General features: G+C 34.3%; 2 protein-coding genes across 9 annotated transcripts in view; both read right to left on the bottom strand.

Annotated features, from left to right (window-relative positions):
- Window positions 1-24,820, bottom strand: part of LOC142337496 (hydrocephalus-inducing protein-like) — a 389,940-nt gene that overhangs the window by 65,383 nt on the left and 299,737 nt on the right. For all 8 annotated transcript variants that reach the window (XM_075386772.1, XM_075386789.1, XM_075386781.1 and 5 more), the window contains 2 exons: window positions 1,045-1,229; window positions 308-509 (listed from right to left, as the gene is read on the bottom strand). In XM_075386772.1, coding sequence (XP_075242887.1) covers window positions 308-509; window positions 1,045-1,229 — 387 coding nt within the window. The remainder of the gene's footprint in view (window positions 1-307; window positions 510-1,044; window positions 1,230-24,820) is intronic.
- LOC142344173 (uncharacterized) lies at window positions 14,039-23,938 on the bottom strand. The gene is made up of 8 exons (XM_075395709.1): window positions 23,560-23,938; window positions 22,723-23,198; window positions 17,950-18,144; window positions 16,934-17,170; window positions 16,290-16,572; window positions 15,690-15,986; window positions 14,884-15,279; window positions 14,039-14,352 (listed from the first exon to the last, which is right to left on the bottom strand). The coding sequence occupies exons 1-8, from the start codon at window positions 23,657-23,659 to the stop codon at window positions 14,039-14,041; spliced, it is 2,298 nt and encodes a 765-aa protein (XP_075251824.1). The 5' UTR covers window positions 23,660-23,938.

The raw sequence follows: 24,820 nt of genomic DNA, 5'->3' as shown, positions 1-24,820 counted from the left end.
CTATTTATTTTAAATAGCTCAGAAATTTGATGGTCCACAATTAACTATAACGGTGAAAAAAAGAGCTAAGCAAATTTTGGGGTTCCAAGAAACATTTTGGGAAAAAACAGATAAGTATATAATTACTAAAGTACCATTCTTTCGAGGGAATTTGAAAGCATTTGAAATAATCTGTCTCGATCTTTATGATAATCAATGTTAATGGAAAAGACCTCATGCTTATGATTTGAATAAAAAACTATTAAAAACTTTCATATACTGGAACTATTAAACAAAGTAAATGGAAGCAATATTTTTGCGACCTTACCTCCATTTTCACAGTCTTCTTCGGCAGCGGGCCTGCCTTTGTGGCCTTGAAGACTGCAGTTACCATGCTCTCACTCAAAGGGGGCACTATGCCCTGTTCAGCCGAGAGAGTGACATCATCACGAAGACTATCCATGCCGATAATCTTCCAGGCGGCTGGCAATTTGGTCGGGTTGCGGAACGGAATCGTCTTTGTATCTTTCCTAAAATGTTAAAAAAACGTTTTCCAGAAGGTTTTGTATCAGAGACAGATTGCCTTTTGTGACAATCCGTAGTCAGGGGATATAAGGAAACAACGCGGAAGATATTCAAACGCCAAGTTTTGAATTGAAACAAAGAGCTAGATTTCGTTTTACAGTCTTGGCTTGTAGAAACTTATGACTTCGAAAACAGCGTTCAGCATATCTAGTACCTTTCCAAAAGTTATTGAAACACAAAATAAAATCAGGTGAAATTTCCGAAAAGCATGAAAAATGAAGTGCATACAAATGGGTTGATCACACTCTCAAAAACGTGCAGGTATATTGATTGGACTGTACATGTATCTTGGCTTTCCTGCACAGTACCTGCACGTCAACAGAACATTACTGTAATTCTGCAGGTAAGCAATTTTGAAAAAAATTCCGCAGGTAATTCTTATCATCACACCACCTTACCTGCGCACTGCAGGGAAAATTATCTGTACATGATTTAGTGTATTTAAAGAGACCGAATATCAGCTCAATTTCAGTCACTAACCTATGCAGGAGGACTTTGTCAAATTGGAATGCTACTTTGCCATCCACTTTGGGAATTTCCAGCTGTGGCTTGCACCCGTTGCATGACACCTTGAGCAGTAGGGGTTCTGGGTTGTCCTTGATGCAACACACTATGACGTCAGAGATATCTCCAAGGGTCTTGGGATAGGCCCACACAGTCAATACCTACAATATAAACAGAAATGTACCCATTCTTAAGAAAAATGTATTAGAATTAAATGAATATTTACAGAAAAACATTGCCTCTGTGTTTTACTCGACAGAAGTTGTAATTTTTATAGAGATCAATTCATAATTCAAATATGGCCGGTTCACAAAATAAAAAAAGTTATTGACAGTACTGCAAATTAGAAATCAATACCTACTCCCATACAGGTGTTGGGAACGATGTTTTGAAGTACAGAACTGTGGGAAACAAGAGCTTAAATAGCACCAAAAAGTTCAATGCCCTAAAAGTCGGCTTTTGGGTCAAAGTATCTTTTTTGTCCAAGCGGCTTTTCGGTCATTTCAGTTTTAAAATGATGGCAATACATTTTTTAAAATAAAGCTGCCCGTCAAACAGAGTTGGTCGAGTGGCTTGTTCACTCAGTCTGATCAGCATACGCGGTAGTTCAACTCCCGTCGAAGAAAAAACTTTCCCAGAAATCAATAAAAATTAATTTAAAATGTCAAAATGAGAGAACAAAAGTAGGAAAAATAGGAACAACTAGTTCAAATCACGGAAGCCAATTGGGCTAGTCAGTAGAAAAGATGGATGAAACAGCTACAAATAAAATCAAAATGTCTGTATATTATGGGCGGCTCGTTTTAATTTCTACTACGTTTTGCCTATTGATTGCTATCGAGGAACCGGTTGATTGCAGATCGTGTCGGCAAGGACAATTGTGTTGCAATATCTGATGCAATTGGCTGAAGGTTCCTTGCAATGATCATGTTGATTAGCAACAATATGCATTCAAACATTGACTTCGATTATCCTAAAATTAGCTCAATGAAAAACACACAGTTAAATATAACAGATAAAAATTACTTTTCTAAATTTCTTGACTCAGCATCCAAGAGTTTTAAGTTTATTTTTTAGATATCAGGTCGTTGGTTATTTGCAAAATTTTTTAATGAAATGCAGCTCCCAAAACTATTAGTTTTGCGTTTAACATAAATGAGTCCTTGGATGCATGTTTATTGTTCCGACACACTTGTGGGTGAGGAACTATATACTCAAATGGGTTTTTTTTTGTTCAGTCAATTTTGGCCGATCGATATATTCATCGTAGAGAAATGTTGAAATGTTAGTGGTATCATTAAAAAGCTCGTCCAGCGTAGAATTCGAAATTAAAAAGATTTTTTTTTAATTTCGTTTTTTCGAGGAGTTATCGAGGATTAAAGTTTTGTGTGAACACGCGATATTTGGCATGATTTTGTTCACTTTTAGAGGAAATTTCGTTCAAAGTAAGACATTTTCTCTAAAAATAGTAAGTCAAAATTACATTTCACGTCACAAAACTAATCAATTTTGTGTTCCAAATAGACGAAAGGCGATAAGAAGACTAGTTCTGGTCTCAGAAAGTTTACTATGAAAAAAATTCGAATTCTAATTGAGAGCTCTTTTTCATATTTTTTCATGTATTTTTTAAGTCACCTAGAGGTTAGTCACTTTTCATATCGATGTTCCGTTAATGACAAACCTCAGTTACACTCAAAGGAAGCCCAATGAACGAAAAATTCGCTTTCAAGGAATCGTTCATGTTTTTTTTGCTTCGACTCTGAGTTTTTGTAACTTTAATTGAAATTTGATCTTCTTTTATTTTGGGTTTCACAAAATTTTCGGAGTCCCATGGCATAGACTCGCTGACTATAAGTGCAATAAGTTTCGTAATGAGCATTAACTGAACCTATCTAGTCCTTCAAATGGACATCTAATGGCTGTTAAGACTTTGAAAATATATTTTCGGAAACTTCTTTAAACATTAACCAATCATAAACTTATTTTCGTGAACTATAAGTCAGTCTCATTAATTACAGGACCCCCTTCCTTCCTACTTCAACCAAAATCAATCTGGTTAGCGTTGTTGTCTTCTAACTATTGGTCATTTGACTTCAATGCCACAAGATTTCAAAAAAAAATTGAAAATTTTTGGATATTTTCGTATTATTGGTTCCTTTTGAAAACTGAACTTATTATTTTTATATTGATAGCTCCCATTCGCTTAGAGGAGACGTTAAATGGATCATAGATAAAGTTTTACAGAGAAAGACGTATGATTTAAATGACTTCGACACTTTATCTCACTTTTCTACTAAATTTTTGGTTTTTGCCTATACTTATTGTTGTTTTCATAGTCATAAGACTTATTTAGATCTCTTATTAAAAACCTAAGCTTGACAAACATCCTTCTCCTCCCATCGAGGCATAAGTGAGCGTATTTATTGACATCCGTTGAAAGCTATTGAATTTAATGTCTGTCAAAACTTAAAAAAAAATTTTCAAAAATTTTTTTGAATATTAACCTATCGTAAACTTATTTTCGTGAACTCTAAGTCAGTCTTAGTAATTTCAGGACCCTTTTCCTTTCAACGTCAACCAAAATTTATCTAGTTAGCGGTTTTATCTTCTAATTCTAGGTTTTATTACTTCGATGCACGAATTTTCATATATTTTTTTATTCTATCAAATTATTTTTCGTAATTTTGGTTCCTTTTGAAATCTTATCACATTACCTGAATATTGATAGTTCCCCTTGGCTTAGAGAACACGCTGAATGGATCATATATAAAGTTTTCAGAGAAAAACTTATGGTTTAAATGGCCCCGACACTTTCTTCTCGCCCTTTACTGAATTTTTTTTATTTTGCCTGTATTTGTTGTTATTTTCATAGTCAACGACTTGTTGTAATGTCTTATTGATGACTTATGAATTACCAACATCGTGGTCCCACCCAGGCATAATTTACCGTATTTATTGGCTTCCGTTGAAATCTATTGAATTGAGTAGCGTTGATACAACGGGCTTCATCATGTCATATTGTTGAAAAAGAAGAATACCATTGCGTTGCTGTTAAAAAATTAATTGAAAATAGAAAAGTTTTTACTGAAAATTTCATTTTTAAAGGCTTTTCTCTCGACACCTTTCTAGCTCAATATTTTTTGAATTAGCCGTTTTTGCCTGTTTTTCTTCCTTGTAGCCGTAAAATGCTCACCGGTCCCATACGCTTGTAATCAAGTGCTGGATTAATGATGTTACCCGAAGCAGTCAATAAATAACGAATAGTAATAACGTTTATAATATTATACAATTTCACAAAATTTTCAAATTTTCAGTTTTTGTTGTCCTTTTCGTCAACTTGTAACTTATTCGCATCATTGAGAACTCCCATCCATTTCCTTGTATTTCAAAAATTAACATGTCTACTGATATTATGTCGTAACTGATGTTTCGTTTGTTGGACAATATGCGTTTTCAAAAAAGTTTTATAAGTGGTATATTTGTGTTTTTTCTCTTCTTTTAGGACATTCGGGTAGTAACAGATCCCAATGAATTTCAAATGTGGCCCAAATGGGCTCATTTATTTCTTCAATATAATTTTAGCTGAATTAATATAAATAAAAACTGAAATAAAAATGCATATTATTCAGATAATAGCTACTGATTTTAATGGCTCCAATAATTTATGTTTTTGCAAATTGTAATTTTTTTAGTTTTTCTGTATCTTTAGACCATTCCCGTGGTTTTTCTAACCAACGACAGGTCTCATTGAAAAAATTATTTTGTTATAAGCTAGTGATTTTTAAGACTTTTAAAATTATTTGGTTTACAATATGTTGATTGATTTTTGAAGTTCGCCTCATTATTTCTTCTCTTTGTGGACTTGTTACTTAGTCTCATTAAGGAAAGTTTCCATCTGTTGTATAAATAGGAAAAGTTAGTTTGTAGTTAAGATTTTATCTGATTGCATTTTGACGTTGTTACTAGGTGTTTTTAAACTTAGACAGAGTTCTTGCCTTGAAATTTTTGTTTTTGTTTATTTTGTTGTTTGTTTTGGATATTTTCGTATTATTGGTTCCTTTTGAAAACTGAACTTATTATTTTTATATTGATAGCTCCCATTCGCTTAGAGGAGACGTTAAATGGATCATAGATGAAGTTTTACAGAGAAAGACGTATGATTTAAATGACTTCGACACTTTATCTCACTTTTCTACTAAATTTTTGGTTTTTGCCTATACTTATTGTTGTTTTCATAGTCATAAGACTTATTTAGATCTCTTATTAAAAACCTAAGCTTGACAAACATCCTTCTCCTCCCATCGAGGCATAAGTGAGCGTATTTATTGACATCCGTTGAAAGCTATTGAATTTAATGTCTGTCAAAACTTAAAAAAAAAATTTCAAAAATTTTTTTGAATATTAACCTATCGTAAACTTATTTTCGTGAACTCTAAGTCAGTCTTAGTAATGTCAGGACCCTTTTCCTTTCAACGTCAACCAAAATTTATCTAGTTAGCGGTTTTATCTTCTAATTCTAGGTTTTATTACTTCGATGCACGAATTTTCATATATTTTTTTATTTTATCAAATTATTTTTCGTAATTTTGGTTCCTTTTGAAATCTTATCACATTACCTGAATATTGATAGTTCCCCTTGGCTTAGAGAACACGCTGAATGGATCATATATAAAGTTTTCAGAGAAAAACTTATGGTTTAAATGGCCCCGACACTTTCTTCTCGCCCTTTACTGAATTTTTTTTTATTTTGCCTGTATTTGTTGTTATTTTCATAGTCAACGACTTGTTGTAATGTCTTATTGATGACTTATGAATTACCAACATCGTGGTCCCACCCAGGCATAATTTACCGTATTTATTGGCTTCCGTTGAAATCTATTCAATTGAGTAGCGTTGATACAACGGGCTTCATCATGTCATATTGTTGAAAAAGAAGAATACCATTGCGTTGCTGTTAAAAAAATTAATTGAAAATAGAAAAGTTTTTACTGAAAATTTCATTTTTAAAGGCTTTTCTCTCGACACCTTTCTAGCTCAATATTTTTTGAATTAGCCGTTTTTGCCTGTTTTTCTTCCTTGTAGCCGTAAAATGCTCACCGGTCCCATACGCTTGTAATCAAGTGCTGGATTAATGATGTTACCCGAAGCAGTCAATAAATAAGGAATAGTAATAACGTTTATAATATTATACAATTTCACAAAATTTTCAAATTTTCAGTTTTTGTTGTCCTTTTCGTCAACTTGTAACTTATTCGCATCATTGAGAACTCCCATCCATTTCCTTGTATTTCATAAATTAACATGTCTACTGATATTATGTCGTAACTGATGTTTCGTTTGTTGGACAATATGCGTTTTCAAAAAAGTTTTATAAGTGGTATATTTGTGTTTTTTCTCTTCTTTTAGGACATTCGGGTAGTAACAGATCCCAATGAATTTCAAATGTGGCCCAAATGGGCTCATTTATTTCTTCAATATAATTTTAGCTGAATTAATATAAATAAAAACTGAAATAAAAATGCATATTATTCAGATAATAGCTACTGATTTTAATGGCTCCAATAATTTATGTTTTTGCAAATTGTAATTTTTTGAGTTTTTCTGTATCTTTAGTCCATTCCCGTGGTTTTTCTAACCAACGACAGGTCTCATTGAAAAAATTATTTTGTTATAAGCTAGTGATTTTTAAGACTTTTAAAATTATTTGGTTTACAATATGTTGATTGATTTTTGAAGTTCGCCTCATTATTTCTTCTCTTTGTGGACTTGTTACTTAGTCTCATTAAGGAAAGTTTCCATCTGTTGTATAAATAGGAAAAGTTAGTTTGTAGTTAAGATTTTATCTGATTGCATTTTGACGTTGTTACTAGGTGTTTTTAAACTTAGACAGAGTTCTTGCCTTGAAATTTTTGTTTTTGTTTATTTTGTTGTTTGTTTTGTTTTCGTAGTCTTTTTAATGGCAGATCTCTTGCGTGTTGTAATGAGGCATGGCATTGTGTAATTCAATTAGCAGTTAGGTTTTGAAACAAGTTTTTAGACTCAAACATCTATTTTTGTTGTCTCTTATTTGGTTGACAATTAAGTCAAAAATGTAGATGAGCTCGGGTCGGAACATCATGTGCGAACGCACGTTAACGAGCCTCCTTGTTGTCTGTAATTTCCAAAACACAATTTTAAAATAAAATGTTAGAGATCAATGATGTTTAGCCATGATCTTTTGGCGCTACGAAAAACAATTTTCATCACTTGCATCTTTCTTAACAAAATGCCTAGAGAACAACAAATGTCCTACCTAATATGTCCCAAAAACATTTCTGAGAAGCGTGCGACATTTTTGTCTGAAATTTTTAAAAGCAGTTTTGCCAATATTTGCTGTTTATAACAGATAAAAATTACTTTTCTAAATTTCTTGACTCAGCATCCAAGAGTTTTAAGTTTATTTTTTAGATATCAGGTCGTTGGTTATTTGCAAAATTTTTTAATGAAATGCAGCTCCCAAAACTATTAGTTTTGCGTTTAACATAAATGAGTCCTTGGATGCATGTTTATTGTTCCGACACACTTGTGGGTGAGGAACTATATACTCAAATGGGTTTTTTTTTGTTCAGTCAATTTTGGCCGATCGATATATTCATCGTAGAGAAATGTTGAAATGTTAGTGGTATCATTAAAAAGCTCGTCCAGCGTAGAATTCGAAATTAAAAAGATTTTTTTTTAATTTCGTTTTTTCGAGGAGTTATCGAGGATTAAAGTTTTGTGTGAACACGCGATATTTGGCATGATTTTGTTCCATTTTAGAGGAAATTTCGTTCAAAGTAAGACATTTTCTATAAAAATAGTCAGTCAAAATTACATTTCACGTCACAAAACTAATCAATTTTGTGTTCCAAATAGACGAAAGGCGATAAGAAGACTAGTTCTGGTCTCATATGAAAGTTTACTATGAAAAAAATTCGAATTCTAATTGAGAGCTCTTTTTCATATTTTTTCTTGTATTTTTTAAGTCACCTAGAGGTTAGTCACTTTTCATATCGATGTTCCGTTAATGACAAACCTCAGTTACACTCAAAGGAAGCCCAATGAACGAAAAATTCGCTTTCAAGGAATCGTTCATGTTTTTTTTGCTTCGACTCTGAGTTTTTGTAACTTAAATTGAAATTTGATCTTCTTTTATTTTGGGTTTCACAAAATTTTCGGAGTCCCATGGCATAGACTCGCTGACTATAAGTGCAATAAGTTTCGTAATGAGCATTAACTGAACCTATCTAGTCCTTCAAATGGACATCTAATGGCTGTTAAGACTTTGAAAATATATTTTCGGAAACTTTTTTAAACATTAACCAATCATAAACTTATTTTCGTGAACTATAAGTCAGTCTCATTAATTACAGGACCCCCTTCCTTCCTACTTCAACCAAAATCAATCTGGTTAGCGTTGTTGTCTTCTAACTATTGGTCATTTGACTTCAATGCCACAAGATTTCAAAAAAAAATTCAAAATTTTTGGATATTTTCGTATTATTGGTTCCTTTTGAAATCTGAACTTATTATTTTTATATTGATAGCTCCCATTCGCTTAGAGGAGACGTTAAATGGATCATAGATAAAGTTTTACAGAGAAAGACGTATGATTTAAATGACTTCGACACTTTATCTCACTTTTCAACTAAGTTTTTGGTTTTTGCCTATACTTATTGTTGTTTTCATAGTCATAAGACTTATTTAGATCTCTTATTAAAAACCTAAGCTTGACAAACATCCTTGTCCTCCCATCGGGGCATAAGTGAGCGTATTTATTGACATCCGTTGAAAGCTATTGAATTTAATGTCTGTCAAAACTTAAAAAAAAAATTTCAAAAATTTTTTTGAATATTAACCTATCGTAAACTTATCTTCGTGAACTCTAAGTCAGTCTTAGTAATGTCAGGACCCTTTTCCTTTCAACGTCAACCAAAATTTATCTAGTTAGCGGTTTTATCTTCTAATTCTAGGTTTTATTACTTCGATGCACGAATTTTCATATATTTTTTTATTTTTCAAATTATTTTTCGTAATTTTGGTTCCTTTTGAAATCTTATCACATTACCTGAATATTGATAGTTCCCCTTGGCTTAGAGAACACGCTGAATGGATCATATATAAAGTTTTCAGAGAAAAACTTATGGTTTAAATGGCCCCGACACTTTCTTCTCGCCCTTTACTGAATATTTTTTGATTTTGCCTGTATTTGTTGTTATTTTCATAGTCAACGACTTGTTGTAATGTCTTGTTTATGACTTATGAATTACCAACATCGTGGTCCCACCCATGCATAATTTACCGTATTTATTGGCTTCCGTTGAAATCTATTGAATTGAGTAGCGTTGATACAACGGGCTTCATCATGTCATATTGTTGAAAAAGAAGAATACCATTGCGTTGCTGTTAAAAAATTAATTGAAAATAGAAAAGTTTTTACTGAAAATTTCATTTTTAAAGGCTTTTCTCTCGACACCTTTCTAGCTCAATATTTTTTGAATTAGCCATTTTTGCCTGTTTTTCTTCCTTGTAGCCGTAAAATGCTCACCGGTCCCATACGCTTGTAATCAAGTGCTGGATTAAAGATGTTACCCGAAGCAGTCAATAAATAACGAATAGTAATAACGTTTATAATATTATACAATTTCACAAAATTTTCAAAATTTCAGTTTTTGTTGTCCTTTTCGTCAACTTGTAACTTATTCGCATTATTGAGAACTCCCATCCATTTCCTTGTATTTCAAAAATTAACATGTCTACTGATATTATGTCGTAACTGATGTTTTGTTTGTTGGACAATATGCGTTTTCAAAAAAGTTTTATAAGTGGTATATTTGTGTTTTTTCTCTTCTTTTAGGACATTCGGGTAGTAACAGATCCCAATGAATTTCAAATGTGGCCCAAATGGGCTCATTTATTTCTTCAATATAATTTTAGCTGAATTAATATAAATAAAAACTGAAATAAAAATGCATATTATTCAGATAATAGCTCCTGATTTTAATGGCTCCAATAATTTATGTTTTTGCAAATTGTAATTTTTTGAGTTTTTCTGTATCTTTAGTCCATTCCCGTGGTTTTTCTAACCAACGACAGGTCTCATTGAAAGAATTATTTTGTTATAAGCTAGTGATTTTTAAGACTTTTAAAATTATTTGGTTTACAATATGTTGATTGATTTTTGAAGTTCGCCTCATTATTTCTTCTCTTTGTGGACTTGTTACTTAGTCTCATTAAGGAAAGTTTCCATCTGTTGTATAAATAGGAAAAGTTAGTTTGTAGTTAAGATTTTATCTGATTGCATTTTGACGTTGTTACTAGGTGTTTTTAAACTTAGACAGAGTTTTTGCCTTGAAATTTGTTTTTGTTTATTTTGTTGTTTGTTTTGTTTTCGTAGTCTTTTTAATGGCAGATCTCTTGCGTGTTGTAATGAGGCATGGCATTGTGTAATTCAATTAGTAGTTAGGTTTTGTAACAAGTTTTTAGACTCAAACATCTATTTTTGTTGTCTCTTATTTGGTTGACAATTAAGTCAAAAATGTAGATGAGCTCGGGTCGGAACATCATGTGCGAACGCACGTTAACGAGCCTCCTTGTTGTCTGTAATTTCCAAAACACAATTTTAAAATAAAATGTTAGAGATCAATGATGTTTAGCCATGATCTTTTGGCGCTACGAAAAACAATTTTCATCACTTGCATCTTTCTTAACAAAATGCCTAGAGACCAACAAATGTCCTACCTAATATGTCCCAAAAACGATTCTGAGAAGCGTGCGACATTTTTGTCTGAAATTTTTAAAAGCAGTTTTGCCGATATTTGCTGTTTAAACTTTGCTTAGTTGGTCAAAATCTGTGGTAAGCATCTTGAATTAAGAAGTCTGCAACTTTTCAGTATTTCATCATTTTCAGCAAAAGTTTATATTCTTTAGAACAAATTCTTATAACTAAATCTACTTAGATATAAAACTACTTCAACTAAAAATTTTGTCCTTATTATCGTTCCGACCCTCTTGAGGGGGGAGGAACTATATACTCAAATGGGTTTTTTTTTGTTCCGTGAATTTTCGCCGATCGCTATATTCATCGTAGAGAGTTGAGACTGGTATCATTAGAAAGCTCGTCCAGCGTAGAATATGGAATTAAAAAATTTTTTAAATTTTCGTTTTCTACATGGAGTTATCGAGGTTTAAACTTCTGAAAAAAGTAGAGTGAATTCACGTTGTTTTTATTCACATTTTCCTGAATTTTTGCCTAAATTTTCGTCAGTTTTGCTAAAATTTGCTATAATTTTTAAGAATAGTGTCGTTTATTTTATTTTTGAAGACGAAAAAGCATTGTTGATTGTTTTAAGTTAATTATTTTGGTCAAAAAATCTGGATAAACATTTCAAAATTTAGCCTTTTTCATCAAAAACAGCACGAAATAAGCTACTTTAGTCCACTTTGATTAAAATTGCCGACAGTACACCCCCAAACAACACTCATACAATCTTTGGAGACTCAGAGGGGGGCTATTTCTACTTCAGAGTCCGCTGAGAGTGCTCTGTAGTTAAAACTTTGCCTTTTTGCTAACTTTACTCGTTGATTATCAAAAAAGCAGAATTTATTTTGAGTTTTAAACTAACAAATTATCTATATCTACAACATTCGAAAAATCAGTTGCTCCTAACGAAAAATAAGCATTAGCAGGGATAGTTTTGGGCCATTCTTGGACTGTTACAATCCAAAAAAAATCGGGTTGTAATCAGTCGGTCTTTTTTTTAAAAAAAAAAAGACCTTTTTTTTTAAAATAAAGAACAGAACATATCAAATCAAAGCTCAGGAGAGATAGGTCCAACCAATTCGCTTACTAAGCAGGTCGAAGCTAATGCATTTAGTTTTTTACTTGAAAGTTTATGGTCGTTTTTTTTAAAATAATTGACTTTTAAATAAATAATGGCTTAATTAACTTTTCCTCTATTTTTTTCTTAAATTGTTCAACTTCCAGCTTAGTTTCAGCAAAGAAAGAATGCTTCTTCTTTCAACTGATTTAACATTCATTCTCGGTTGCAGTTTTAAGCCTGAAGTTATTGTTTTCTGGCTTTGATACTACAAGATTTTAGATTTTTGTTTGTTTTGATATTTGCCACTTTTTCACGTTTTCTAATTTTGTCACATTATCACATTATCACAGTTCTCATGTCACATTATTAGCGTTCAAAATAAGTCACATATTAAAATCGTAAAAGATAGACATCATCGTTTTAACGGCTTCGACGCCTCTTTCTTGAAGAAATCAATTGAATTTTTTAAATTTTGTCTAACTGTCAATTATACTTTGTCGTTTCGATCGTATGAAATTTCCTGTATAGTGATAGCCTTCATTGGCTTTTCAAGGAAGAATAGAAGAACCGATATTCTGATATTAGTAGATAGCTGGTGGCTTTCATGACTTTGAAAACAATGGTTTTCCAAAATTAAAAAAACTTTTCAATTTCGCAATTTTGTTCTTTTTATGTTTCTTTTTGTTACCTAATCTGGTTAGTTAGTTACAGGTCAAATATGACATTATGGGTGTCAAGGGAATAAAAGGGTTGGTGTCCCAAAATCTTTTTTTAAAGAATTTGTTATGACCTTACTGGCTTCGACACCGGTTTTTCACAAAAAAAAAGTAAATTAATTTGATTTTTGTCATATTTGACGTTCTTTTTGTAGATGCAAGAAATATTCTGGATAATTGCAGGTCTCGAGGGCTTCTCTTTTATGAATAAACGACCCTATTTAAATAGTTATTTTTGTAATTATTGCCTTTCATGACATTGAATGTAATTTTGTTTCGCAAAAAAAAATTAAAAGTATTACTTTAGCACTTCGCTTTTTTGTCTACTTGTTACTTAGTCTTACTAATGAATGGCCACGTAATACATTATAGCTGTTTCAAGAAGGCTCAATCGAATATATTTTGAGGACCAAAATATGGCTTGACGGTTTTGACAGCCTTTTCTGGCAAGTTTCATTTGAAATTTTGTTTGTTTTTTTTTTTGTTGTTCTTTTTAGCCGCTTTAAAAAATGAATAAGGACAGGTCCTAATGCCCCTCTATAGAAACAGTGGTTATCGCAAATTTGTGGTAATATTAATTGACTCATAATGGTATTTATTACTTTGTAGTTAACTGTTTCAAAAAAATAAGTAATTTTTTTTACTTTACTGTTTTTGTTCTTTTTTGTATAATTGTTACCAACCTTTTTATGGACTGGTCGCATATGTTTTCTGGTGATTTATAAGTTATTTCTGTTTAGTTTAAGGTTTATCTGACGGTTGACTTTTTATCTGACGGTTTATCTGACGGTTTATCTGATGTTGATTTTTTTATTAAATTTAGTTTTTAAGAGGGACATAAATTTTTTGATGTAATTAATGTTTGTTGTTGTTGTTTGATTTTGCTGTTCGTCTTGACTCGCTTTCTTAATATTGACATATTACAGCAATCTAATGCATCAATTTTTACTCCACTGAGTTATTTGCTTTGGAGGCTATCTTATCGTTCATACAGAATTTTTTGAAAAAGACTTGGACTTTTTTGGGATTCGCAAAAAACATTTTTTGGGTTTTTCTATCTGTTCATCATTTGGTAGACAATTATGCCAAAATTGTGGATGGGCGGGGTCGGAACCTTATGTGCCATCGCACATTACCGAGCCGCCTTGTTTGATCTTTATGCGCAAAAGCAGAAGGCAAATAAAGAACTTTGTTAATAAAATAAATTGCATTTAAATTTTATGTTCTATGTGCATCATTTTTTAGAAACTTGGTTAATATTTCAGAAATATTTCAGCAGTAAATGATCTCAAATTGAAAGAGCCACTCGCTCGCAAAGAATTTTTTCAAACTAAAAAGTTGAATATTTGAAAACATTTTGTTCTCAACTTTGTTTACGACGTTACACTTTCTTAACAGCTTAGTTAGAGAGTTTTATATCAAGTAAGTTGGATCCGAAGTCTGTCTCGAGTCATTCTCGCAACTTGGATCCAGCATACGAACAGTACTTTCAACTGTGTGAAACATCAATACTCGTGTTTGATCTAAAATGTCCAAAACGACAGGCAAATAACTGACAGCACCACCGAACACGGATTTGGACTCGTTCACACTCAAGCGCAAAACTTGCTGGTGTGGGTTGTTCACACGCAAGTCGTAAAAGTGGTATCTCCGATGCAATAGATCTCTCAACTCGTTCAAGTTTCTAATAGTTTGCGATTTGTTCAAGTTGTGAGGCGTGTATGGCGCTATGAAGGTTTGGAAAAACCTGAGCAAGTTACTGTAATGAGATTCACATAGTTTGTAGAGGCGATAGAACAAATGAACAACTCTTTGATGCAAAGTATTTCCTGTGAATGAAAGACGGTGTAGATATGTTTCAACATTCTCCATGGATCTGTTTTTTGCAAGGAACGGTTTCCAGGAAAGGTTTTCAAAACAAAAGGTGGTTAGGAAAAGCAACACCTTTAATCAAAAATTTTTCTTCCACTTCATTTCTTAGCCGTGTTGCAGTTTGAGGAGCCACCTTGATTCTTCAGAAAAAATTCTTTTTTTTGCAGATTATATTTTGTATGCTACGATACATTTGCTAGCATATTAAATATACCAAAATATAAAAATTGCAGATCGCTCTTAAAATTGAAAGACTTGAAAATGAAAAAAAATCCCGGGCATCTGTTAAACGTTCAAGTGTCAATCTCTTTATCTCAATTCAGAAAAGATTTTTATATATTTTTTGGCTCTGCTGGGACATTTCTCTGAAACATTTCTCATGCAACATTTCTCTAATTTAACGAAGAATGAAAAATCCGAATGTTTCAGAAAAATGGAAGTAAAGCCATGTAGCTGGAACTGTTCCCTAATTTCCATCGATCCACAGTTGTCCCAATGGTGTGGGGAAGTTGCAAATTCAAGCGCTCGTACGAATGAAAACTGCTGCTGGAAGAAACTTTGGTATTCATCCAGAATACTCATATATTCAGTACTCAACCTATCTTGTTCCAATTCGCAAATAGGAGACGTTAAATTAGCCAGCCTTTTACTCATAGGCGTTGAATTGTATCTATTGAAAGGTTTAGCAGTAATTGGACAAGCACCCTGTCGCCCAACTAGCATCAGGTCACCGTTCTCTGCCATCAGTGCCCGCGTTGGTGACAAAATGTTAACATCTTCACCTTGTATGAAGGTTCTTTCCCATTAGTGACCCACACAAAATTATAACCCCTCAGTCCTGTAATGGTATATTTCGGGTCATCTGAGGGCTGTCAGTTATAACGTTTTCGGGAAAGACTAAAGAAAGAAACCCGCGCAATTTTTGATAGGAGAAAACCCACAAAGAAAAATACTTCCACAAGAAAAAATCCCATGGAAGAAACCCCCACCTGGCTCATGACGAGATACTTACTTAGAGCATTTGGCCATGCCTTAGCGGCCTTATAGGGATGTGATATGAAACTATAACAACCGAACAAATTATCACGACCGACGTTCAATGTTAATGAGGGTTTATTTCCGTGGGGGTTTATTTCCTAGACAAAGTTCTAACGCTGTTTAGCGACGAAGGCTATAATGGGAAAGACTCCACCTTTAGTCCAAACTACGGCTTTATTTTCCATGCGATCTGTGAACTTCTTTTTCTTCTTATCTTCTTCCGAATCAGACTTTGACTCTGAATCACCTGAAGCTGACACTCGATTTGATTTCTTTTCAACGCGCTTCTGTGACTTTGAAGATGGTGCGGATGAACTGTAATTGTTCACGCCAGGACCAGCGGAACCGCTGATTGATATTCGATACGTGCCACTGCCTCGTCCATTAGCGATTTTCCGTTGGTCACTATGCTTAGAGAAAAAGTTGCTGCTCTTGTTGCTGGAGCTATCATCTTAATAAGGACCTGGTTTTCTCGAAAGGGAATGGAAAAGTCTAGATTCGGAGATTTTATGGAAGTCTTATCTGCAATGCCCTGATTTGAATAAGACTTCAAGCAATGTTTTAATGAGGAAAAGATTTTACCTGCACAGGCTGATTAACATAGAAGCAATGAAATGTATTCGTTTAATAAACCTGATCAAAGCCCAACTCAATTTGAACACAGATACAGTGAAAAAGATTTTTGTTTTTATGGTTGTTAAAACAAGAACTGAAAAGATATAACAGCCTTAAAACCAGTTCCCCTGACTATAACCCAGATCAGCGTTTGTTTCAGGATACCCTGGATTACCCTCATAAAACGATGCAAATGGGAATGAGCCTGAGCCTGACTTGAGTGTGCCAAAGTACCCAGGCACTTTGGGGCCAGGGGGAGGTTTTCCGAAAGCAATCGAGGGTCTCGGCAGAGAGTTTGAGCGGGCTTGTCGTTGGTGTTCTCTTTGGGCCTCAACTGATGCCCATCCTCCGCGTGAGAAGATGGTGCTTTTGCTGACCACTTGTTTGGATGTCGCTGTGAACGAATCTCTCGTAGCTGGAAGCTGTCATATATAGTAATGCTTAATTAATTACATGTTTTTTATATCATCAATTTGAGTACAAAAAAGAAGATTCAAAATTCACGCAAACGTATTATAAACAAAAAGGCCATCCCATTGTTTGAAAATACAAAATATTTGACCGAATCATTTATAGAGCCCCCCCCCCCCCACACACACACACACACACACAGATCAGTGGTCATAGCCACCCATCAAGGTATAGCCACCCAATTACCGAACATATACCATGATGAGGCTACATTTCAATGGGAAAAACCCCAATTATGTCATAGCCAGCGAATCGCGGAATGTTCCCAAAACACTTAAGAAACCTGGCAAAAATAAAGAACTTCAACATTACAGGTGGTATTTCAGGGATTGCATTAGGCTGGACAAAAGACGACTCCTGGACAGATATGCTGGTGACACTTTCTTTGGCGTTGCCATATTCCTCGTTTACTGACTCCGCTACAGGACGTTTGAATGAAATAGTAGGTGCTTTCTTACTCTGGGATAGATCGGAGTTTGACTTTGAGGAGCTATGGTTCTGGTTTGAACTTTGGTTCCATTCCTCCAAGTTGCTTATAGACGCTTTGCTACAAGAATTCTAGTTTAGGGTAAACTTAAAAGCCTATACTAGCCTATGTGAAAACAAAGGAAAGATCTTGAAAAAGTGTGGCCAGAGACACTAAGCTTAAATTTGGTACTTGACTGTCAAAATGCACGTAAAATCAAAGAGTACTGCGTTACAAAGGTTAAGGAAATCCGTAATTTGAATAAAACTTCACCGAAGTAAAAAAAAATTGAGATAAAACTATTCGAGATATAAGATATTATATCTATTTTCTAGATATTATAGAAAATAAGATATTAAACTATTTTCTTTTTTGACAAAGCAAGGCTCAAAGGCCTTACAACCAATGAAATTTGATTTTGGCTATACGATCTCAGGTAGGACCTATTTATTGCCAACTAAAAATTTTGTAGGCATTAACCCCTATTGTCATTGCAACTGCCCAAATGACAGCTCACAAGAACGATTAAGTCTCTGTATTGCGTCTCAACTATAATTATGAATTATATTCCAGTACTAAGGTTTTAGGCTAACTGAATGCTCAAAATGGGTTACGTATATCCGCAAATACAAGTGACGAAATTCATGCTTCTTCCACCACTTATGACCACAATTTTGTAAATTTTCCACCCTGAATAAAAGTGATGCAATGTGAAAATTGGTAAATTGCCAAATCCACTCAAAAACAGCAATTCGGACATTTGACACGTAATCCTTATGCAGTGTTACGAAGATTAAGTTAACTTGCAGTGCTCACAGATCAAAAACTGATTCGGTTTTTGTACACCTAAAACTAGATTCCTGTATGTGATGCTTTTAGAGCTGAGACTTTGAGATGGGTTTCGCGTGAGAGTGGGTCTGAAAGGGACACCTGGGGCAGTGCTGAATGTAGCTGCACTTCTGCACCTCTCGTCAATATCTCCTCCACTATAGCCACTGAAGCTCAAGGCTCTCCGTGGCCTGTTGGCCATGCTGCTTTGAGATCTTAATTTACCCGACTAAGACTTCCTCTTTGCATAACAATAAAGCGGAACCTTTTCCATTTCTACTAACCACCTACTCGAGTATCTTTTGCATTTAGAGTTTTTATTACCTCAGTTTACGGAGCATAACATTGTGTTTTCGGATCGGATCTCTTCCGTTTGTGAAGGCTTATTGGGTGCATATTATTTGCTCCCCCACACGCACGTGCTATAATTTCTATTACCCTTAAAATGCAAGCACTTAAACGTCAAAGGGACTGAAACAAGACGGCTCGTGCGAGTCTGTGCATAGCACAGAATGTTCCAACATACCTCTCAGTGTTGCAAAATTTGTCAGAAAAACCGTTGGGGGTATCTGAAAGTAAATTTATGAACTGAAGAAAGTTAATTATGCTGTTTAAACCAAAAAATAGCCGTTTTTTTGGCAGAGAAAAACGAAAACTTTTTACCACAATTTAGAAAGATAAGTGTTCACGCACAGACACAAATAAACACCATACAAAACAACACACACACACAACAAATTTTATACAAAAAACACCAACACCACAAAAAACTTTGAAAAATTTTCTTTTTGGTAATAGTTCAATACTAAAGATTCGTCACAGTCCATTTAGGTCTCCTGTCTTCTGTTGTCAGAACACTACTACGCGTGGACTTTTTGAGGCAATCATATGTATCGGTAAATGTAATTCGACACTAAACATTGAAATGTTTTTGGAAAAAATTAGTTTTAATATTCCATAACGCATACATATACATACACCCACACAATCACATATACACACAAACACAAAAAGAGACACCAAAAAAAATGAAAACGTAACTTAACGCATCAAATTTTTACTCAAAATTCATCGCCCTTCGACTAAGCTCCTATTGTTTTTTCTGGAAACGCAATTGTAGATTTTATTAAGGTTTTCCCAAAAATTTTGTCAATTTTGATGTTTAATGAACATAATGGGAAATTATTTTTAACAATTTCGTAAACGTGCTATAAGAGAAAATTAAAAACTCAGAGTGTTGACTTTTAACTTATTTGAGGGCACAAATTGTAGCAAATAAGAAACGTTTTTTCTAATTTTTCAAGATTTACAGTTTATACTCTCTGCCTCTATTTGTCTCTAACATCTAAGGGAACCAACTATTTCAGACTTAATCTGTTTTTTTTGTTTATCATGCAAACATACTTTACATTTAGAACGCGCGCGCGCACGCACACGCGCGCACACACCCACACACACACACACACACACACACACACACACACACACACATACGTACACCCACGCAAGCTCGCACACACAGACACACAAACACAAAAACAAACCTCGCCACAAACGAAGACGGTTTTATGATTTTCTTTTTAGCATTTGATCTTTACTCAGCGCTTGTCACAATAGGTTAAGGTCTTCATTATTTTTCAGTAAAAATTAGTGTGTACTTTTTGAGGAAATCGTATTAATAATCGTAAAACTAACACTGAAAATTGAAAAGAATTTTTTGAAAAAACAATTGAATTTTTTGTCACTGAAAAGGAACCTTTTCATTGTTTCAAGAGCATAAAATTCTTTTTGAAAATGTTGCAGCAATTAGATTTAATAAAAAGAATATGCGCATCCAAAAACTGTAATTCTCAAACTGTTTTGTAATTCAATTTTCTAGAGGAGATCAGTTCCATTGATCTGCTCTGACAATATAAAGAATACAAATAAAGAGATGGGAAAAAGTTTCAATCATTATTTTTTGGATAGTTCTGATTTCGATAGTTTTTGAACAATTCTGATTTCTCCTATCTGCAATGGCTGCTCTCGGGTGACTTTAATTTTCCTGTTATATATTGGGATAATGTTTTGTCTCGTCAGTCAGATGAACATTTCTTACTTGATTTTAAATTTGATGAACTTTTGTTTACTCAATTTATTGACTCGCCCACGCACAAACAACGAACAAGCAAAACTTTTGATCTGATTTTCTGTTCTACAGAAGAATTTTGGGGCTTTCTCCGACAATTTGTAACAGTGCAGCGGGAATTTTAGCTCCTTTTGTCTATATGTTTGCTAATGTTACAGAGTCTCTTACGTGGCCTAATTTATGGAAATGGGCAAAAATTAACCTATCCACAAGAAGGGTTCTCGAGCAGACGTAGAAAATTACAGGCCAATTTCGATCTTACCTGGAATTTCCTTTTTTTGGAAGATTTATTTTTAAACGTATGTTTTCAAAATGAAAACATACACTCAACCCTCAGCGGCACGGTTTCAGTTCAAAACACTCAACGGTTACACAAATAATTGTTTTCTGCAAAATTTACATTTAAATTTCGACAAAAATATAGAGCAAAATGAGGTTTAATTAGATTTTGTAAAAGCGTTTGATTCCGTTGACCATTTTGATCTTCTTAAATTGAAGCCATTTCCATTTGATATGAGTTCTGTTTCACATCTGAACTCTTATCTAAGCTGTAGACGCCAGAGAGTCAACATTTATGGTTTTCTATCTGACGAAATACCTTTTACTAGCGGAGTTCCGCAAGGTTGTGCTTTAGCTCCGCTTTTGTTTCTAATTTACATTTACGATATGACTCCAGTTCCTGAGTGCATTCAAGTTCATTGTTTTGCCGGCGACACAAAGTTTTAAGTTATTATCTTTTGGTGTTGATTGTATTGTGCGAGTGCCTTGAATGACCAATCTGGGAGTTGCAATATCAAGTTCATTGAAATGCAAGCACCACATTCAGACAAAGTTGTTGAAGGCAAGACGTTCTTTTGATTACATAAAGCATAGCGTACCGTAAAATTTTCCATCTGGTGTCAGGTATAAATTATTCAGAGCTTGTGTTCTTTCGCTACTTTTATACGCTATTCCTGCGCGGCATTCAGGAATGACTGAGTTGCGTAAATTGGAACTCTTAAATTAACAGGACAAAAATGGTGCTATGGTTATGACGATTATGTTCGACTTCTCAGAATTTCAAACTCTTTGCCAGACCTGAGATTTTTGCTCTCGATTGTGAACAACAGGCATTGCCTCAACTTTAACGATTCTCATACATTAGAGACGAATGACGTGTGTGTGCGCGCTGGGGATCACGAAAGGTTATTAGCCTCGCGTTGTAAAAAGAATTTAAAGGAGAAACTTTTTTTCTTCAGGAGCAAAAGAGTAATGAATGACGCAGCAGATGTCCCGGGACTAACACGTTCCTTGTTTTCATCGGAATCAGCTTCAAAATCTGACATAAGGATCGGACTAATGAAACTGAGAGAGCAAAAACCTGACTACAGTAATTCATGCTCTTGGAAGATCCGCTGTAGATGCAGCAACTGTATAGCATATATTTTAGGTTTATTCGTCTCTGTTTTATTTGACCCATGACATTTGCTGTGAACAACTTATTTAGTCACTTTTGTACCCTTAAAAAGTAATTCAAGTCTTTTACTACTACTACTACTTAGTATTTTTTGGTTGATTTGATGTTCATTTGATGAAACTGGTTTTTTTACGTTCTCAAATATATGATTATCCTGAATTGGTTAGTTCTGCTGAAATCTGAAGAAATGTTTGCAAAAACAACTCCAGGAACTAGAAACATACCCGGCAGATTGCCGGAAAATAGCCGCCGTTGATTCCAATAAGCATGATTGGGATTGAAAGAATAGAAGATATTGAAAAAAAAAGATTTTTGTACAAAAACATTTTTTAAGTCCGATTTATTTTGATGGCATTTTGTAGTTGAACATACTTCTGTTTCTTAAAGAGAGGCTACAGGGGCTACTATCAATACCAATAAGCATAAGGGATGGTAACTAAGACTTATAGGAACGACGTTCAAATAGCGGGCATCTAAAATTGGGCTTTATGGGTTTATCCCGTTTCTATTTCTGACTTCAATTTTTTATACTGACTTTGTTCATTTTGAATTGCTTTGCTGAGCAACTGATCTTCAAACTTACTTTAAGCAGAATGAGAGAAGAGAGAAACTAGCCTAGAGAAGTCAAAAAGATTTTACGCAAAATGTCGAAAAAGCGGCAAAATGGTAAAGCGAAAAAAAGTTCGACGAAGTAAAAAAAAATAGGAGAGCTATAATAGCCGGCTGAGAAGATGAGGGCGGCTATTAAAAAGAATACACTTTTCTGCTTTAGGTTTTTACATTTTCAAAATTGATTCTTGCTATTTTGAGAGATATAAATTGCCTGAAGTCTTCGATTTTTCATAAAATTGTTTTGATACAGAAAAAAATGATTCGTATTTGGTTTTGTAACCAGCAGAATACATATAGACGGCCAAGAAACTTTTTTTTCAAAATTTTGAGAAAAAAAAACATAACTCATTTTTTTGGAATTATGGGTCAAATATTTGAAATTGTTATTTTTTAGTCTTGAAACTGTAAACAATTACTGATGACAAATTTCCGTTTAACCTAACAAAAATTACTACAAATTTTTCGTTCGCTCTTAAATTTCAACGGCGATCTGTCCATATGTGAGCTATAATGGGAAAGACCCAGTCAGTCTCGTATATATATTCCCCCATTTTAGAAAAAATGTTGGAAAATAAGATGCATCCAAAAATTTGAGGAAGACTATGATTCACGATGGACCTGTGGCCTTCGGAGTTGTAGTTACCCTTGTCACTTAAACTTCTATTTTGTTCAGCACTTCGATTGCCCAATCGTACAGGAATGTTCTGCATTGATGTCCTTAATGAGCTTTCATCCTTGTCAAAAGAACTTCCTTTTCTCTTGTACTCTCTTACCGCCTCAAATCCAGCATTTTGACCTGTCACAGTTGATACCAAGGTATTGCTTGGATTCGGTTCTGTTCGAATGTTGTACAGACTCTCTATAGGTTTTCTTGCGCCTCGCAGCTTATTCAATGCCAAATCCGAATTCGATTTTCTCAGCCTATGTCCAAACGGAACGTAAGAGCTGCCACTGCTTTTAGAGCGATTATCACGAATGTTAGCAGCTTTCTGTACGTCTGAATACGGACCAGCATTTGAAATAGTATGTAACGAAGATGAATTATCACTGGCTCTTGCCACTTTAGCCAGAAGTCGCGAGTTTGAACCTAGATCAACTTAATCATATATCCGAGAAAAGGAGGATCAAAATTTCGTAATCTAAAATTCAGCTCTTCACACGCAAAAGCAATTATAAAATATAAAGATTTTTGGGCTTTTTCCCATTATAGCCCCCCATGAAATTATAGTACCCGCTATCGTACAATTACTATGATGGGGGCTATAGGATATTTAACCACTAAGCTAGATGTGACTGACCACACGCTGCCATAATAGATGTGCCAAAGATGAGCAGGATTTATATTTGGGAAATATAACAGGATATATCATCCAAAATATTACATCCAAAAACTTGGATTCAATAACCGCCAAAATTTAAAATTGTACTATTATAATTGATCTGGTGACCTGACGACGATTTGGAATGAGAGTTTAAAGTGGAATCTTTGTGAGCGGTACTTGCCACGGCGTTTACGCTGTCTATTTGATTAGCTCCCCCAGCAGTCATAATTCGAAATAATAGCTTTCAAGACTATTGTGTTGAAAATCAGAAGTTGAAAGCAAACTATTTATGTAATATACTTTTTATTCTTTGTTTGGCTGACACTAAACAGAGATAAATTTTAAAACAAAACGCAGTCCAAGCAACTGCATCAGAATCCAGACAAAAGTAAATAAAGTTGCACGTGCAGAAACTCTTATACTGTGATGCTAATTTGGATATTTTTGCATCTTTTCTGCGTGTGTCCCCCCGTCTGTTATAAACCCCCTGTTACGGAGCACGTGTCACTACATAGTAAATAATTATGAATAAAATGGCACGTGTGTCTGGGGGTGCAATTAATGTGCCCCAATAAGCTTGGGCGGCTTAAACGAAAAAGGGATCTTTTGCGTTTGCGCCCCCAGCTTAATGGATGAATATTATTTGCACCCCCTCCTCCCCCCCCCCCCCAGACGCACGTGCTATATTCTTAGATAATGATTTGCTATGTATTAACACGTGCTCTGTAATTTGTGGGTGCATAGCGTATTGGGGGGCACACACGGAAAAGATCCCGAAAAAGATAAAAAAGAGTAGAAGCAATCATTTCAAATTTAGATACCCCAGCCGAGTGACTAATTATAAAAAATACTGGAAAGTCAAATTGACCCCTAAGAGGATGTTCGCAGCAACTATCGCAGCACACGAGGCAGAGCCTAAAAATAAAAGTAAATATAGTACACACTATTATCTCAAGTAGAATCATAGAGAAAAATTGTTCCTGAAGTTATGAGCTATCAATTGGGCTTAAGCAATTGCATTAGTATCAGTATTAGTAAAACGGAACTTTAAAAGAGCTCTAAACAGTTTAACTTTTCAATATTGTGAAGAATACCTCAAAACTTGCTTTACTTTTTTGGAATAGAACAAAAACCTTTGTCTGTTTATCTGTAGTATTGTTTCTATGCACTGGAAAAGACAATAATCGTTCAGAACATGTGGTGAGTGTATGTTATAAGACTTCAGAGCAAACTGTAGCCGTACATAAATGTGCAGCGTGCGAACCGGAAAAACCGGAAGAGCGTATACGTTTCAAATAGTGGCTAAGCGGTTCCCCTTGCGGAAAAAACTACTACAAAGTAGAAACTTAGTCCATGGAGGTTAAATAGGCCAAGAATCGTTCTTCGA

The sequence above is a fragment of the Convolutriloba macropyga genome, chromosome 1 (assembly GCF_964194025.1).
Source record: "Convolutriloba macropyga chromosome 1, txConMacr16.3, whole genome shotgun sequence".
NCBI classification, from domain to species: domain Eukaryota; kingdom Metazoa; phylum Xenacoelomorpha; order Acoela; family Convolutidae; genus Convolutriloba; species Convolutriloba macropyga.
The sequence above is the reverse complement of the archived record's forward strand: the minus strand, read 5'-3'. Positions and strand labels throughout refer to the sequence as shown.

Coding starts and splice junctions, on each gene's coding strand:
- LOC142344173 (XM_075395709.1), bottom strand. CDS start 23,659: ATGACTGCTGGGGGAGCTAATCAAATAGACAGCGTAAACGCCGTGGCA. Junction 15,987..16,289: donor TGAAACAAACGCTGATCTGG/GTTATAGTCAGG, acceptor GTCCTTATTAAG/ATGATAGCTCCAGCAACAAG. Junction 15,280..15,689: donor AGCCGTAGTTTGGACTAAAG/GTGGAGTCTTTC, acceptor CCTTCATACAAG/GTGAAGATGTTAACATTTTG.